Source organism: Eublepharis macularius, chromosome 7, assembly GCF_028583425.1.
Source record: "Eublepharis macularius isolate TG4126 chromosome 7, MPM_Emac_v1.0, whole genome shotgun sequence".
Taxonomy (NCBI): domain Eukaryota; kingdom Metazoa; phylum Chordata; class Lepidosauria; order Squamata; family Eublepharidae; genus Eublepharis; species Eublepharis macularius.
The window spans coordinates 124,338,691-124,357,662 of NC_072796.1; the positions used below are offsets into that span (position 1 = coordinate 124,338,691).

Below are 18,972 nucleotides of genomic sequence, written 5' to 3' on the forward strand. Positions count from 1 at the left end.
GTTAAACAGGCAGATGTAGATTGGATACATCAGTAAAATGGAGATATAGAAGAATTTGAATATGCTTAGAATAAGTGATATAATATAGATAAGATTTAGAAAAATTATAGTTAAGAGTAATTTAAATAATAAGATGGGCTAAGGGTTGGAAAGCTGTTGGAAGTCTATAAGGAGGGGGGGAAGGGTGGGGGTTGATATAATTTAGGTAAGATGGGGAATTTGTGTAATATTTTATGTACTCACCAATAAAAATTTCTTTAAAAAAACAAACAAAACATTAACCAGGATATGCAACCTGGCTTATTGCTGGGCTTGTATGTAGGCGTCGTTCCACTCTTCTCACATGGAGACTTCTCATTCTCACTTAGAAACCAACTCCAGTTACACGTGATGTATGAATGCAGGTGTGGGGGTAACCCAGAATTAGTTTTCCCCACCCAAGACAGAATTCTAAGCCTGGATTCAATTCTGGTTTAGAATCCTAGTTTGTGTAGGGAAAACTTACTTTGGTTAACCCACATAACTGTATTCATTAGGGTTGCCAGGCCCCCTCAACCTCCCGGCAGGGGACTGAGGTCTGGCACTTACCTTTGAGGGGGTGCGCGTGCATGCACGCAGCGCACACATACTCCTGCAACTGCGGTGACATTACTTCTGGGAACTGACGTCATCATGCAGCCCCTGGGAGCGTGCTCAGGCTCGTCAGATCTCAGAAGCTAAACAGGGTCAGCCCTAGTTAATACTTGGCTGGGAGACCACCAAGGAAGTCCAAGGTCAGAGAGAGGCAATGGCAAACCACTTCTGTTTTATCTCTGGCCTTGAAAACCCTACAGGGTTGCCATAGTTGTCTGTAACTCGACAGTACTTCATACATAGACTCTCTATTGGTTTCACTGCATTTAACTAATGCCTTTGATGTGACATGAATTTCCGTGGTTCACAGCCCACTTTGTAAAAAGCATGAAGCATTTATCTGCACAACTGAGACTAACAATTAATGCCCCTGATGGAAGCATGCTCTTCTCATCCACGAATACTTATCTCACGATAAATGTATTAAGTCTTTAAGGTGTCACAAGACTCCTAGCTAGTTTTGCCGCACGTGTGAGGTTTTCCACAGTCCATTTTAGACATGGTGAGCATATCCCACACATTCAGGGAGGTCAGGTTCACCTTATCTTCTGCTTCCAGCCTGAACACATTTCACCGCAACAGGGCAAGTTCTCATGAGAACAGGAATACACTGACACAGCGATTGGCGATATCTTTCTGACCTGCCATTATCTTCTAATCAGGGAAGGCCTTCTAGGGAATTATTTGATTTTCATTCATATCCATGCACAAGTTTCCCACAATGCTGAGTGTTTTTAATACATATCTCTCCAGGAGGCCCGTTTCAGGGAAGTGGAAACGGGAAGGTAAAAAAGAAGAAAGATATCGGACACTAGTACCAGAAACACCATCAACTGAAATGAGAGCATTCCGGGCATGAGTTATGAACTGTCTCCCTCTTGTCTGAACTTCTAGAAGAAGAAAAAAGTGGCTATAACTTTTGATTGTCCTTTCTTCAGGTAACAAAAGAACAGCTTGAAACAGCACTCGGTAAAGAATTATTTTCAGCATGGATGAGCCAAAACCCGATTAGCAATTGTTTTTCTTAAACTTCTTATTTTGCAGAAGTTTCTGATTCAGTGGAATGCAGAGCTATGAGGCTATGAGACGAGCGGGGTGCTAAGGCGCACAGCATTTTTGCCCAGAGGCCTTGCTCATTTGCTCTGAGGACACTACGCATGGCCATTTTGGGTCATGCTGAGGGGAGTGCACACAGAATCTTGCCCAACTTCTGCAGGCCATACCATCCATGATGGCAAAGGAGGAGAAGGTTTCATAAACTGGAAAAGGAGTGAGATCTCCCACTCATACATCACTGTCAAATTACTGCAACGGATGATTGAAAAAGCAATATGTAAGGAAGAGGGCTAATCGTTCCTTTATATTTTTGTGGATTTATTTGCAAGGCTAATGTCTGAAAATAATCATAACAGTGCCTATATACCCCTCTTCTAGACAGATTAGTGCCTCGCCCAGAGTGGTGAACAAGTTAGTGTTATTACTACCCCACAATGCAGCTGGGGAGCTGGGGCTGAAAGGAGTAGCTTACCCAAGTCCTCCTACTGAGCTCATGGCAGGAGTGGGATTCGAACCGGTGCTGATTCACAGCTGAACCACTTAACCTCTATGCTACAGAAAATACACAGTTGAATAACAAAGATTACTGCTTTATAGGCACCAGAGCGATCAGAGGAAAGGCTAACTGTAGTAAATAGTAGTTGAAGGAAAGAAAAAATATAGAATCATAGAATCATAGAGTTGGAAGGGGCCATACAGACCATCTAGTCCAACCCCTTGCCCAGTGCAGGATCAGCCTAAAGCATCTCTGACAAATATTCGTCCAGCCTCTTCTTGAAAACTGTCAGTGAAGGGGAGCTCACCACCTCCCTAGGCAGCTGATTCCACTTTTGAATTACTCTGACCGTGAAAAAGTTTTCCCTAATATCCAGCCGGTACCTTTGTGCATGTAATTTAAGCCCAGTTTCGGATCCCACTCTCTGCTGCCCACTGGAACAGCTCCCTGCCCTATAGTAGTACATCTTACTATATGGAAATTGCAAGGACCATATATATTCAGCTGCTTCCCTCCCTGGATTTGAAGCCAGCATGCAGATAAAAATTATGCAGGATGTGCCACTTAAGGCTGACTCACACTTCACAGCAGAAGCATGGAAGTGTGTGCGCATCTTTCCACATCACTTCATTAACAAGATCTACGTGAGCAAGGGCACACAACTCTGGCCTGGAAGGGAGGGTGGTGTTTGTTCTATCATTAGCTCCGCCCACATTTCTGCAAAGTAATGGGAAGGTCATCCCCACAACACTTCCACTAAACACAAACTATCCCTTAATCTGACAAATTAAGGATAATAATGACTCTGGATCAGTAAAGATCCAGGTACTTCTAAAACACAATGACTCTCACTATTGGCAACACAGAAGGTTCAACCAATTCGGGATTCTTGGATATACCTATATCTGTCTCCCCGTTAATTCCAAAGATATTTGGAATTAACCATGTCCATTCATGTAAAATATACCAAAGTTGCATTCATGTAAAGTTGCAGCATAGTGAGCGCTGCCTGCCCTTTAAAGACCCCCTAAATTTCAAGTGAATCAGACCAAGGGATCTGATTCTACGGGCCCGTAAACTAGATCTCCTCAGGCACTTTCCATTGTAGTTGGAGATTGCATGCTTTCTCCAGGACAAGAAGGCTTACACAAACACAGAAGAACAACCACTGACCCAAAGCCTCTTCAAAGGAACAAACAAAGCCCAGTAGAACTGGAGAATCCCTGCAAAACCCCTCACCCTGAAAGTGCAGCTTGGGTTTTCCCCCCTCCTTTCCTTTTCATAGCTTTCCTGGCCAAGGAAAGAGAGAGAAGAGAGGTGACTCTCAAAGACGAATGACATTGCATGTTAAAGAGAGCCACTGCACTGTCTATCCAACCCTGACAATTCTCTCACAAGAGAATCATCATGTGATTGGACAGAGAGTGCAGTGGATTGGACTGTCTGTCCAATCACATCACCCTAACATGCAATGCCTTTCTTCTTTGAGAGTTACCTCCCTCACCCTCTTTTGTTGGGTGGGAAAGCAATGAAAAGGAGAAAAATCCCAAGCCACACTTTTAGGGCAGGAATTCTGCCAGGTGGGTTCCCTCCCTCCTTCATTTGAGGATGGCCCCCACACTATGGTTCTAGGTCCCCATCCTTGAATTCTGCCTGGGCTCCAGGCTCAGTAAGGTCCCATCTCCCCCAGGATCATGTCATTTCTTCAAACCGATTGCTGCTAGCAGTACCAACAGACTAGAAGGACTAGCATTGGCTACACTGCACTGCTACCTAAAAAATTACGGGCTGAAGACTCTAGCCCACATGACTGAGAAGTACCTGAGGCAGGTGGGATGGGGAAAACCACAGAGATAGTCTTGTCAAAGGAACATCCAACTGCAACACTGCCTATTCTGAGGGAACAACCAAAGAAAGAGGCTCCTCCAAACTACGAACTCAACTAGATAAGTGGGTGACCCACAAATGGAGGAAACTAGGGTTGAAAAAACCCAAGCTGGAATAATTCAAAACAGAATTTTATATGTGCAATTAATCACGTTTTTAAAGCGACAATGTGCTATAATAAATATTCTGAAACATTCCAGAAACTCTTACAAAAATATAGAACATTCCATTATACATTCTCAAGATAAATACAGTCATGTATATAAAGTATATAAATAGCCATTAAAGAATATCGGCCCCCAGTAAACATTCAGCGCAGGTAAACATTCAGCACGAAACTATTTAGAAGTAACATTCAATCTTTATCTCTTGTAGGCGCAGTGTGAAGAGAGAAGTTAGGAAAACATCCAACAGGTAAGTTTCCATAAACAAAGATGTGCTTTGTAATACTGTACTCTTCTTAGTTCTACTAGGTGGAGCCGTCAATATTCTGAGGGAACAGCGGCTGGTCTGAAAGTTCGATAGCGGGCAGTAGCACTGGACTGGCTCCCTGGTGCCGCCTGATTCCCCAGGCACACAGCATTCTAGTGCCCCAGTTCTGTCCTCTGCCAGAAGCTCTGAGGGCACAGGAAGCTGGGTGGCACTGCCTGACCCACTGCCAAACCCATAATACCAGATACTTGGTATGCATGAGGTGTTCCATTCCTGCCATTTCTTTGGCACCACAAGCACTTCGCAAAGATGCTATTCCTCTGGTTTGCCATGGATGCCTTCTGGCCTCTGCAAGTTAGCTGCACACAACTCTCCTAAACGGAGAGGAAGAAAGAGTCTCTTGTCAAGATGTCTAATCTTTGGCTCCTATAGGAAACAAAACTGCCATTTAGAAAGCTCAAAAGCCACAACATGTCCAGGCCGGTTTGTGGTTACTGCAGCTGTGGAAAAGTACTTAAGAAAACAGTGTTTGCTCACGTCAGTCATCAACGAACAGCAAAGGCCAAACTCTCTCCAAGGCTACGCCCACATACCCTGTTCATCCTCATGGACTATACAGGAATTTGGCCACTAAATCCCTTCCTTTTGTATCCTCTGATACAGCAGAAATCCCTACAAGCTGCCTTCCCTGCCAGAGAGATCAATCCTAAACAGGTCTAGGCAGAATTAAGTCCCATTTTTGTCAATGGGACCTACTCTCAGGAAAGTTTTCTTAGGATTGCAGCCAGAAAGATGTAGCAGTCAGATTCAGGAAAAATATGGAGAAATCCAAATGTGTGGTTTTAAATCATGTGCTTTTTAAGAAAACAAGTCTTGCACATATATTAATCTGTATCTTTTGAAAAATTTCTGTGTGTTTTAATCAGTACATTTTAAAAAATGCTGTTAATTGGGCTATTGTGTCTTGTGTCCTTGAAACCTAGCATTGCTGTTCCTAGCCGCCTTGAGTCTGAAGAGATAAGGTGGGATATAAATCAGTGAAATCAGAAAAGTCAGCGAGTTGATTTTTACAAGATTACAGAATACCATGAACATTTTCCACTACAGTTGCCAACAGGGGAAGAAAATCTCCTGTCCCTGTAATAAAGTGCAGAAATGGGCAGTTGAAGTTTTTTATGGCATGGAGAGAAACAATATCACCTGGTAAATAACAACCCATGAAGCCTCTTTTAAAGGGATACGACATTTTTTTCCTCCAGGCAGCTGGCAACGCTATTTTCCACTGGGACGATTTATAAAGTTCACTGTTCTTTTTCACTAGCACACATAGCTAAAATGGACACTCCTGATTCTGAGGTTATGCCTTGGCTAAGACAGACTGAAAGCAAGGGTTTTGCATTCTTTTTTTAAAAATGTCTTCAGTCCACAATAAATTGCTTATGATTATTTCTGCCAGGGCAGACCCTCCAGAACAACTGGTGCGCAGAAACCCTCTATAAAATGATTAGTCTGCAGAAATCTTACATGTATAGGTTAACAAGATGAGGCGCAGCTACAGAAATTTCATTTGGCTATTACAGAATAGCCAACCAACAACAACAGGGATCAACTTCCTAAGATGCACTGAACTGGAGGAGCACGCAGGCTCAAGGAAGTCACAAACACACACAATTTATACAGTGTAATTTCAGTGTATATATCATAAAGTCCCAAACTTACAGACCCATAACGCCCAAATTACTGACTGGTAAAATAAAGAACCAACATTCGGTGTAAATTTCCGTTCAATATAAATTTCCGCTAATGCCACAGCTTGCCAAGATTATGGCAACTGTGTTCTTAGTGAACACAGTTGCCATAATCTTGGCAAGCTGTGGCATTGCTGCTACCACCGATAACCGTGGACATTGTTTGTGATTACAACCCGCATTAGCGGAAAACAGTGAACTTATCCCGCATTAGCGGAAATTTATATTGAACGGAAATTTACACCGAATGTTGGTTCTTTATTTTACCAGTCAGTAATTTGGGCATTATGGGTCTGTAAGTTTGGAACTTTATGATATATACACTGAAATTACACTGTATAAATTGTGTGTGTTTATTACAGAATAGCAACAACCACAATTTATTTATCCCAGTTTCTCCAAGTAAAATTGGAAAGCATACGCCTTCTTCTTGTGCCTTTCCTCAACTTTTTAACTAACCCCTGCTCCTGTGTCTCAACCAGCAATCTGATCTGCAGAGACTGGCATCTGATAATGTTAATGCTGAAAAGCTTCGCCTGTTGATTTCTGCGTATTAACTAGGTCTACTCCAGTACCTTTAAAAGCAGTTTTCGTTCTTATCATCTAGCAACCCTAATGGAATTAAAGCACATTTTAAATAGAACCACTGAAGTTTTTGGCTGAATATTAGATCTGAAGAGTATGGTCTGCCAGGATGCTTGTTGTGCCTGATAAAGAATTTTGTGACACTCAAAAGCTTGCAAACCGCTATAGCTGATACAATACAAGACATGGTTTTATGTCTTTCGTAACTTCTGAGGTATTTTTAATCCATCATTCTGTTCCAAACAGCTACCCGTATGTGAACAAATCTTTTTCAAAAAGAAGACTGGAGACTGGGGGTGGTGGCATGCCTGTCAGCCGTCTTCACAAATGCCAGCAAACAGAAAGAGGTCAAGAGCCTCTAGTACAATGAACTTGTGTGCAAGCAAGTTATCACCAAGGGCATTTTCTCTCTCCGCAAACACAGAACGGGCGTTTGTTTCCTAGAAGCCCGCAACTACTGACAAGTGCTGAAACAGAAGACCAGCAAGGAATCTTTAAACACCTTTCTTTCCCACAAGTATCATTTCAAAATCCCTAGGACAGAACCACGTACTCAAAATTGGAGGGGGAGAGCAGACAATGATTTCTGGTCTTCTAGGCTGGTGGTAGACCGCTCCTGTCTTCTGCTCATTCAAGGTTGTTAGCTCCTTTGAGGTTCTCAGAATTCTTGGAGAGGGGTGGAACAAATCTGGGACCCCTGTTCGGCAGGGCATAGTCCAGGTTTTGGAGGGCTCTGAGCAAGATTCTCTCCCTCACTAAGTGCCTCAGAGCCAAGCTACAAGTGACGAATGACACAGGTTGGACACTTGTCAGCTTCCCTCAAGTGTTGATGGGAAATGTAGGCAGCTTGGCGGATTGTTGGACAAGTGACAGATGAAAAGTTCATTGGACAGCAGTCAGAGAGCCAAGCTGCAAGACCAGGATGCCTACATTTCCCATCAAAACTTGAGGGAAGCTGACAAGTGTCCAACCTGTGTCAGGTGTCACTTGTAGCTTGGCTCTAAGCCTCTTATATCCTCCGTGAAGAAGTAGTGTGACCCTTTTCCAATCCTTTAACCCACCCCCCTTAAGAGCACCATGGTGCAGAGTGGTAAGCTGCAGTACTGCAGCCCAAGCTCTGCTCACAACCTGAGTTCGATCCTGGCGGAAGCCGGGTTCAAGTAGCCAGCCCAAGGTGGACTCAGCCTTCCATCCTTCCGAGGTCGGTAAAATGAGTACCCAGTTTCCTGGGGGTAAAGTGTAGAAGACTGCGGAAGGCAACGGCAAACCACCCCTTAAAAAGGCTGCCAAGAAAACATCATGATGCAACGTCCCCCCATGGTCAGTAATGACTCGGTGCTTGCACAGGGGACTACCTTTTCCCCCTAAACCCCCTCAGTTCCAACAAGACTGAAAGGAGTGTGAAAGAGTCACAATCTGCTTCCTCCAGCTTTCCTTTTGGAAAAAGATGCCTAAAAGAGGCAGGGCAATGCACCTCTTTTGCACTCTTAACTGCACAGGTGAAAACGTAAAGGGGCCCAAAAGAGTTGACTTCTGCTGCCTCTCCAAAGGAAATGGGAGATTGTGACAGGGTCAGGAGGAGAACATCTGAGAGGACCTCCCTCTCCTGGGGGGAGCGGATGGGCCCAGCATCATGGGCTGGTTGAATTTCTGCAAGAGTTGCGGCTTTTGCAGATGCAAAGTTGGCTTCCTGCACTGACTGCTCCCACTCATATATGAAGATTCTAGATGGGCAGCCATAGAAGCAAGATTAAGCTGGAGGCCACTGGCATCTTAAAGACGAACAGCATTTATTCTGCCATAAGATGTCATGAGTCAGAGCTCACTTCATCACACGCCTAGCTATACCTCTGTGACTTCCTATTACATTTGCTTATCTAACTTCATCCTGCACCAGATGTTATATTTCGACTATCTAACCACAACTGGAAGCATCTCATGTCCACGCTGAGTAAACTGATTACTCTTCTGATTGGATCTTGTTTTGAACCAGTCATTCTTTTTAATATACATGCCCTCCCTGCCACACACACCTTTCTGTTGTGTATATAAATCAGGCCTGATGGATTTACACTCCCGTGCATTTGATGAAGTGAGCTCTGTATGATAAAATCTTATGCCGGAATAAATTAGGTTAGTCTTTAAAGTGCCATTGGACTCATGTTTTATTTCCCAGCTCAAACACAGGGAGATTCTGAATACAGTTTAGCAAGGCAACTGTTCTTAATCTCTGTGACTTTGTGGTTGGAGTGTACCATTGTATTTATTAGCCTTTTGTTTTCTCAAAACCAGTATATTCTCTTTTCTCCACCTTTAAGTAACTTTTCTCAGGTGTAAATAGAGTTGCCAAGATCCAGGATAAAAAAAGTCCTGCCTCTTTTACCCAAACCTAATGTACAGAAATGAACAGTTAAAACTTTTCAGAGTGAGGTAAATATCATCTGGTAAAGATCAAACCATTAAGCCTCTTAAAAGGGGCAGGACTTCCCCCCCTCCAGTCTGTTGGCAACCCTAAGGGTAGCTAAGAACACTTTTTCCCATTCGGAATGTCTTGCCTGTAAATACTGTTAAAGCAGACTAGAAAGACAATTTTAAATACGATTCTATACGGTCATATTTCAGGTGGGGAAAACGCAAACGCAGCATTAAACTTGTGAAAATTGGCTAACTTTACTATGGTAAAAACTGTATTCAGATGCAAGGGGTGGGAGGCGGAATGAAGCAATCCGGCTTGACTCTGCCAGAGAGATCTGATCTTCCAACCCATTATTGGAACAGACTAGGTGGCAAAGTTCTAGTGGTCAGATTTACAGGATGGCATAAGCATCAGGTGGACTCTCTCACAAGCACCCTTGATTGTCAACACTGATGCGATTTAGAGGCCTCTAATCCTGTCAAACTAACACGGAAGGGCTCTTTGCTTAGTGCTTCAGATGCCGGACTCCCAAGACTCTCCCCCCCCCTGCAGAGTATTGTGACATACTTACTTCATTATTTTCCATATTTACAGAAAACTTCCTGTACTAGGGCTCTTGTTCCAGCAGATTTTTTTTAAGGTTCCCCATTTGAAGACTCAAAAGAGACAAAGAGGACAGAGGAGATTTGGATCTAAATTAGGGGTCAGCTCTCAGGACGTGTTTTCAATGCTTGGATTCAACCCAAGAATAGGTTAAAATAATAGCGACGATAAGATAACGGCTTGGGATATGCAGAGGGCCTCTCACCTGTGAAAAGTCACAGCAAGATTTCCACCTCCTAGGATTAGGAATGAGGCCAGAGGGCACAACTTCCAGCAGGCACCTTCAAAAGTTAACAGGACTATAACCTCAGAAGGTCTTGCTTATGCTTGAATTCAACCCTGGCCAGAAATGACAAGGGGTGCATAATAAAACTGTGTGTGGATCTGCTTGCAAGCGTCTGCTCGGAGGCAGAATTCTCACCACCACCACCACCAAAAATATGAGAAGGGCAATTAAGTAGACAGACAAAAACAAAAAAAAGAAGTCCTTCTCACAACACAATGTGACTTAAGTAGTTTGCTGTTACAAGTTGTATTTAGGGCCTCTAGCATAAGAGGCAATAAAAGGAGATTAGGCAAAGTCAGCAAGGATACGTCAATCAACGGGTACTGGTCGTGACAGCTAAATCAAACTTCCATGTTCAAAGGCAGTGTATCTCTGAATACCATCTGTGGGAGCAGGGGTGACAAAAGAAAACTGTCGCCTTCACTCGCTGCTTATGGACTTTCCATGGCAGTGGCTAAAGGACGCTGTCCCTGATGGCCCCTTGGTTTGATCCAACAGGGTTCTTAAACAGAAGAATACACAGCACGTATTGGCCAGTGCTAGTTCTGTAGCAGAAACACTTCTGACCACTCTGCAATCTCAACCAGCTCTAAACCCAGCAAAATCCAAATACACGATTTGGCTGCAATCCCAGGTGCATTTACTTGGGTGTCCTGTGGTGCTGCATGCCCCTATGGAGCCCACTACATGTTTCTGGGGAAACACCAGTTCTCTCATCTGTCCACCATACGATTCTGCAGCAAAACCATAAAGCCTGGAAGGGACAATAGGTGTCTGAAAACATGCCCTGTAGCGTGTGCAAGTGTCATTTCACATACGAGATGCCCCAAGTCAGAGAAGTCACTCTCTTTCAATCTTCCCCCTTGACAAGCAGAGGACAGGCTTCCAAGTGCATTGCAGATGTCTCCAGCCAAAGATATAAAAGCCCTATGAGTTTAAAAGCCTGCAAAATGGAAAGGGGGGGGATGTCTTGTATGTGCAGGCTGTTAAACCAACAGCCATGAGTTAAACCAAAAGTCAGACTCCCCAAAGCAATTGATCCAACAGAGTTCTTAACCAGAAGGCTGCACAGCACCTATTGGCCACAGCTAGTTCCAAGCAGGTCCTCTTCAGACCCATCCCACCCCACCATCTCAATCAGTTCTAACGCTAAGCATAAACAATCCAAATACATGCACTGGCTGCTTCCACACACGCTGGATAATCCACTTTCAATACTCTTTAGTGAACATTTGGAACTGCGTTTCCATGTGTGGAACAAAAAATCCACTTCCAAAGGATTGCTAAACTGCACTGAAAGTGCATTACTCAATATGTGTGGAAATGACTGCAATCTTGTGTGCATTTAATCGAGTGCGTTTTAAGAATCGAGGCCGGAATGAGGAGGCCTCGATCCCGCCCGAGCCTCCAGCCCTTTCACCCCTTACCTTCCAGCAAAACCTCCTTGCCCGCCCTCTTGAGCGCCTGCACGGCTTCGTCGTGCGTGGCGTCCCGCAGGTCCGTCCCGTTGACGGCCAGAATGGCATCCCCGACGTAGAGCGCCTGGGTCTGGTCCGCGGCCAGCCCCTTGAAGATCTTGCTGATGAGGATGGGCATCTTGTTCTCCTTGCCGCCCTTGATGCTGATGCCCAAGCCGCCCGTCTCCTGCTTCAGCACCTTGACGCACCGCTTCTGGTTGGAGACGGCCTCGGGCACTTGCTCGGGCAGGTCGGTGAACGCCGTGCGCACCCCGCCGCCCAGCGCCGAACCCGAGCCCAGTTTAGGGACGCCGGACGCCGGGCCCCCGGGGGAGCCCGCGTCGGAAAGGCTGCCCCCGGGCGCTGCCCCTCTGCCGCCGAGGCTCCCATTGCCGTTGCCGCCCGCGGGGGCGGCCCCGAGGCCGTTGTAAGCGGCGCCCGCCTCCTCGGAGCTCAGCACCAGCGCCTCGTCGCCCAAGTTCACCAGCACTCGGTGCCACCGGTCGCGCACCAAAACTTCGAGCGCGCCGCTGCGCTGCGCCCGGCCGCTGCCACTGCCGCCCCCTCCGGCCGCCGCTACCGCCATCTTTGGAGCATTTCTCAACGCGCCAGGCGAAGGGGCGCACACGCGCGGGCCGGGAGAGCCGAGAGAGGCGGGCAGGGGCCGGCGGCGGACTTTCCCTGCGCGCCGGAGAGGCTGGCGGCGCGGAGGCGGAGGCGGAGGCGGGACGAGGGCCAGCCCCAGCCCCAGCCCCGAGCGCTCCCAGCCCTGCAGCGTGGCCGGCGGAGGGGAGGAGCGAGAGGGCAGGAACTCCGCCAGAGAGGCGCAAGGGCGCGGGACGCCGAGTTTGCACGGCCGGGCTGCGGCTTCCTCGATAAAGCGCACGATCCGGGTCCGATAGCGCGTAAAGACCGACTAGATTCCCAAGGTATGAGCCTAAAGACCAACTAGGCTTCCAGGGTATGAACTCCCGAAAGCGAGTACCGTGGAAATCTAGTTGGTCTTTAAAGTGCTCTTGTCCCGTATCTTGCCCTTTTACGACCAACACGGCCGCGTCCTTGGGGGACTCCGGAGTGCGCGCCGGAGGTCAGTGGCTTTCAGGAGGGAACTGCAGGATCGGGGTCCGGTGGCCCCTTAGAGACCGACAGGATTCTCAGGGGATAAGCTTTCCAGAGTCAGCTCCCTTCTTCGGATACTCTCGAAAGCTTATCCCCTGGAAATCTTGTTGGTCTCTAAGGTGTCGCCAGATTCCAGTAGTGCACACCAACACGGCTGCCCGCCCTAAAACTTTCGGCAGGCGAAGTCCTCTGTCCGGGAAGATTTAGGGCAACGATCCAGCAGCCTGGAAATTCCTTGGGTGACCTTGGGTAGGTGGAATGATCCAAAAACCCAGAGCGCCGGCCTTTTATCAGGACTAATCAAATGGCACAAAGCAGACTGCAAGCTTTTTCGTTCGCCAGAACTCTTCTTCAGCCTCGCTATTACTCCCATCCCGCAAAAAAAGTAGAAAAAGAACAATGCTAGGACGGATCATCCGTTGTGCCTGGATGTTAGCTGCAGATAGATGGCCCCGTCTAACCAGTTTTACAGGAGCGTTTTGTGGAAACACGGATGTTGCTCTGATTTCCTTAGATAACTTTTAAGGCATAACTTGCTCTGATTTCCTTGGATAAGGCATGGCTGTTGCTGCTATTTAAGTTGGAGCCAGCCAGCCTTTTCCACTCGATCTCTCGCAATTCTCCTTACTGCAGCCCCTGCTCCGCGTGGTTTTTGTCCATGCCGGTTCCAGGAACTCCAACACACCTTTTTGCATGGGCAGAGGGGGGGGGGGACCCCTCCTTTTCCTTTCACCAGCAGCCAAACTGGTTGGATCCAGCCCTTTGCTTGTTTAGTTTAGCATTATAGGTAAAGGTAAATTGGCCACCTACTTTGTGAATAAGGAAAGTTGCCCAACTAGGCAACTGCTCGAAGACAAAAAAGAAGCTTTATACTATTTAGAGAAATGTCCAAGCGTGGGGGGGACGAGGACAACAATTTGCAGTGCAATCCTAAACTGAGTTAACATTTCTCATTGAAGAGAAATGGGCTAAGGTGTATCTCTGTTTAGGACTGCACTGCTAGTCAATTAACCAAAAGAAAGAAAATACCCTTTAAAAACATTTGAATGAAGAGGGAATACGCTCCAGAATGGGGTCTGGTCAGGTTGAGACGAATTGAGTGTTGAGTGCCAAAAGGAAAGGGGCGGGAAAGCACATCCTTAAGCCCCTCTGAGAGCCAAGCTACAAGTGACGCCTTACACAGGTTGGACACTTGTCAGCGTCCCTCAAGTTTTGATGGGAAATGTAGGCATCCTGGTTTTACAGCTTGGCTCTCCATTACAGCTGCAAGACCAGGATGCCTACATTTCCCATCAAAACTTGAGGGAAGCTGACAAGTGTCCAACTTGTGTAAGGCGTCACTTGAAGCTTGGCTCTGAGACTTTGTAAATTGCTTGAAAGGGGAATTTGGGAAGGAGGGTCCCACTCTGTCCCCTCCTGTTGTCTTAATATATTTGTATCCTGTGCTCTTAGCCATTCTGATCCTCAAAGCAGCTTATAACCAAATTGCCGGTGGAGGAGATAAAAGAAGCTAACATCACACATATCACTAACAGAGTAATCCTTAACGGAGTTACACCCTTTTAAGTAGAAAGGTATAACTCTGCTTAGGATAGTAAAGAGTCCAGTAGCACCTTTAAGACTTAACCAACTTTATTGTATTGCATCTGACAAAGAGAGCTGTGGTTCTCAAAAGCTTATGCTACAATAAAGTTGGTTAGTCTTAAAGGTGGAACACTTCCCCTATGAAGAAAGGTTAAAGCGCTTGGGGCTCTTTAGCCTGGAGAAACAATGACTGAGGGGTAACATGATAGAGGTTTACAAGATTATGCATGGGATAGAGAAGGTAGAGAAAGAAGTATTTTTCTCCCTTTCTCACAATACAAGAACTCATGGGCACTCAATGAAATTGCTGAGCAGTCGGGTTAGAATGGATAAAAGGAAGTACTTCTTCACCCAAAGAGTGATTAGCACATGGAATTCACTGCCAGAGGAGGTGGTGGCAGCTTCATACATAGACAGCTTCAAGAGGGGATTGGATAAACATATGGAGCAGAGGTCTATCAGTGGCTATTAGCCACAAGGTATAGATGGAACTCTGTCTAGGGCAGTGATGCTCTGTATTCTTGGTGTTTGGGGGGGGGGGAATCAGTGGGAGGGCTTCTAGTGTCCCTTCTCCACTGGCAGACCTCCTGAGGACACCTGGGGTTTTTTGGCCACTGTGTGACACAGAGTGTTGGACTGGATGGGCCATTGGCCTGATCCAACATGGACTCTCTGGACTTTTTACTATTTTGCAACTACAGACTAACATGGCTAACTCCTCTGGATCTCTGCTTAGGATTGCACTGTAAAACACCCATTGGAAAGTTTTTAAAATCCTTGATTGACAGCGTAACATGTAGGGGAGAGCAAATAGCATAGAATATCCTTTAAAAACACATCTGGTCTAGAACTATTAATATGTGTTTTTTAATTGTATCAAGCAACTGGAATCTGATAACCCAGTAAGCTCCAAACACAATCCAAGAACTGCACAAATCTTTGCTGCCTCCCCTTGTTTTATAAAGCCCACCACCACTACCTGAAAAGCTGTTTCTGTGGGTCAGGGGGCTGCTGGGAACAGTGTGGAATATAGCACAAGGGGATGAGTGAGAAATCTGCAGAAATTGTGGGGCCTCCTTTGCATGAGAAGAATTGCCTTCCGCTCATGCATAAGGGGCACTTTAGATCCGCCCTGATGTCTAAAACGCTCCGCCCGTCCCTACCAGACTCCACAGTCTAGATTCCATTTCCCCTGAGCCACCAAATTCCTCCCTGGCTCCTTCCTGGATCTTGTGAGCTTTGCCCCAGTCTACCAGGTCATGCCCCAGCCCCACCCAGCAAGCCAAAGTTAGCAGCCTTTGGTGAATGTAAACTGGCTTGGTTGCTCAACGGCAGTGATTAATTTAATAGGCACTTACTTGGTCCACAATTCAAGGCATAATATCTTTGTCGGCCAGCCTGGCCTCTGAATTTTTTAAAGTTATGCAGCTTATGCTAATATGATAAATGATTTCATCAGGGATTCTTAATCAGTTTTTGCATTTCTCATGTTTAATTCAGACGCCGAGCCGACATTATGCTTTGAAACACAAATTAGTTTTCTTTCCACATTGTCACATATTAACCACATTCACAAGTGACACATTGTGTACTGTAAAGCATACAGCATCACCTGTGAAAAGTGCCTTTTGTAAAATGGGAAGTATGACTTTAAAGAAAGGAATCTTTAAACACCATTTTTACTGAGGGTGATTTAAACTTTAAAAAAACTCCCCCCTTGTTCCAGCTGACCCAAAGTGATGTCATTGTGCGGTCCTGAGTTCCACCACTGAGTTCCACCACCTCTTTTCCCAGAAAAAAAGCCCTGATCTCTACCCTTCCATGTAGCTACAATGATAAGAGCCCCTTATTTCCCCTGTCCTCATTATGGCGTATTAATATGATTCAGCTTTCCAAGTGTTACAGTAAGCAGTTCAGAATGCCTGGACATTGACGGCAGTGCTGTATTTCCTTTTGTGTGCACTAAGGTATAGTATAGTTTCAGGTAGGTAGCCCTGAGTCCAGATATAGGATGCCTCTCTTTGTCTCTGCTGGAAGCATCTCTCTAACTTCTCACTTTTTTCCATGTCCTTTGCGTGAGATCTAGGGTTGCCAGCCTCCAGGTAGTGGCTGGAGATCTCCCAGAATTACAACTGGTCTCCAGGCCACAGAGATCAGTTCATCTGGAGAAAATGGCTACTTTGGGGGGTGGACTCCATGGAATTATGCCATGCCAAGGTCCTTTCCCTCCCCAAATCCCACTTTCTCCAGGTTTCACCCTCCAGATCTCCAGGAATTTCCCAACTTGGAGCTGGCAACCCTAGTGAGATCTCTGTCTTCCAACATGGCTTTCCAAGGAGAAGGATGCATTTTCTGCAGCTCTTTCCATGCAGGACTGAACACATGCACACATGATGCTGGACAAGCCAGCCAGTGATAGGGGAAACTACCTTTTACATTAGGATTCCACGAAATGCTGTGAATTGGAACAACTTGAATAAATCAAGATGGGTAGCCATGTTTGTCTGTAGCAGTAGAAAAGAGCAAGAGTCCACCTATAAGACTGAAGAAGTGAGCTGTGACTCACAAAAGCTCATACTCTACCACATATTTTGTTAGTCTTATGGGTGCTGCTGGACTCTTGCTCTTTTCTACTTCAATAAATGTAAGTTTTATCTTTTTACAATTTACTTGCTAGTGGAGTCATTTTCTGCATGGGGATCACGCTTCCCTGACTGGGTAACTCTGCTAAACTAATTAGTACACATGTCTTCCAATATCTTCCCATACCTAGTTGTACACAGCAGTAAATCAAGAGCACAAGAAGACACCCCTCTGGACGTGCCTTAAGGATGCATATTTAATTGGGAGTGGAGCCCATTAATTTTTGCACACAGATTTTTGCACACGCCTGCTCCCTCCCTCTGGCCAGGAGGGAGGCTCACTGCTTCCCAGCTCTGATCGGCACCTGGCCAGAGTCATTTCCTGAGGGTTAGGGCTCATTAAGGAGGTATCTACAATCATGAAGACACATTTCCTGTCTTTTTGTCATGTAGGATAGACTGAGCCATGGAGAACAAGCTCGCAACACTAATTATGTATCTTACAGTGTACTGCTGTGCATAGTTACACCCAGGGCTTTTTTCAGCTGGAACGTGGTGGAACGGAGTTCCGGAACCTCTTGAAAATGGTCACATGGCTGGTGGCCCCGCCCCCACATCTCCAGACAGAGGGGAGCTTAGATTGCCCTTCACGCCGCTGGAGTGGCGTGGAGGGCAATCTAAACTCTCCTCTGTCTGGAGATCAGGGGGCGGGGCCACCAGCCATGTGACCATTTTCTTTGAGGGCAACCCACTCAGGTCCACCACCTCTTTTCCCAGAAAAAAAGCCCTGGTTACACCCTTTTAAGTTCATTGAGGGCCCAGAGGATGGGCTGTGGCAAAATAGTAACAGCACCTTCTTGGCAAGCAAAAGGGCTAGGTTCAATCCCCGGCATTACCAATTGAAAGGATTGAGAGAAAGGCTTCCGCCAGAAGCTGCTGCTAGTCTGGGTAGTCAGTACTGACCTTGATGGACCAAAGGTTCAGCATAAGGCAGCTTCACACCGCTAACTTGCGGATTTCTATGACTTTTAAATTCTGTATTTCTATTGTGTTTTTAAATTTGTAATATTTTTTGTTGGTGTGAGCCGCCCCGGCCTGCTTGTGGGGAGGGCGGGCTACAAATGTGATAAAATAAATAAAAAATAATATTTGATTTATATACCGCTCTTCAGGACAACTTAATGCCCACTCAAAGCGGTTTACAAAGTATGTCATTATTATCCCCACCACAACAAACAAATATCCTGTGAGGTGGGTGGGGCTGAGAGAGCTCTGAGAGAGCTGTGACTTGACCCAAGGTCACCCAGCAGGCTTCAAGCAGAGGAGTGGGGAATCAAACCCAGTTCTCCAGATCAGAGTCCTGCTGCTCTAACCATTACACAAAACTGTCTCTCATTGGGTCCAATGAACTTACGAAGACTGTGATTTTGCATAGGATTGCACTGGCAATTACCTTATTCAGTTATTTTAGTCTGTACCGGTGTAGTGGTTAAGATAGGATTGCCAGGTCCAGGCTGGGAAATTCCTGGAGATTTTGGGGGTGGAGCCTGAAGAGGGTGGGGTTTGGCAAGGGGAGGGGCCTCAGAATGGTATAATGCCAGAGAGTCCACCCTCCAAAGCAGCCATTTTCTTCAGGGGAATTGATCTTTGTTACCTGGAGATCAGTTGTAATTCCAGGAGATCTCCAGCCACCACCTGGAGGCTGGCAACCCTAGGTTAAGAGCACAGGACTCTTATCTGGAGAACTGGGTTTCATTCCCCACTCCTCCACTTGAAGCCAGCTGGGTGACCTTGGGTCAGTCACAGCTCTTCCAGAGCTCTCTCTGCTCCATCCACCTCACAGGGTGTTTGTTGGGGGATAATAATAACATACTTTGTATTTTCCTTTTTAAATAAGTGCAAAGTGCAAAAGTGCAGAAAGTGACTTAATAAATATACAATTCAATAATGTTTTATTAAAGTGTTTGTGCCTTTTTACCATTTGTTCTTTTACAACTTTATTATGATTTTTAAAATGCTGCCTTTTGTGAAGTATGGGCACTATTTTTAATGGGTTTTCCCCTCACATCATTGAAAAAAATAAAAATA

General features: G+C 45.8%; 1 protein-coding gene across 1 annotated transcript in view; it reads right to left on the bottom strand.

The window, feature by feature from the left end:
* The window catches only part of SNTB1 (syntrophin beta 1), a 126,210-nt gene extending 113,915 nt beyond the window's left edge, over window positions 1-12,295 (bottom strand). Inside the window, exon 1 of the mRNA XM_054985142.1 lies at window positions 11,570-12,295. Coding sequence (XP_054841117.1) covers window positions 11,570-12,185 — 616 coding nt within the window. The 5' untranslated portion in view covers window positions 12,186-12,295. The remainder of the gene's footprint in view (window positions 1-11,569) is intronic.
* Between the last annotated feature and the right edge of the window lie 6,677 nt (window positions 12,296-18,972).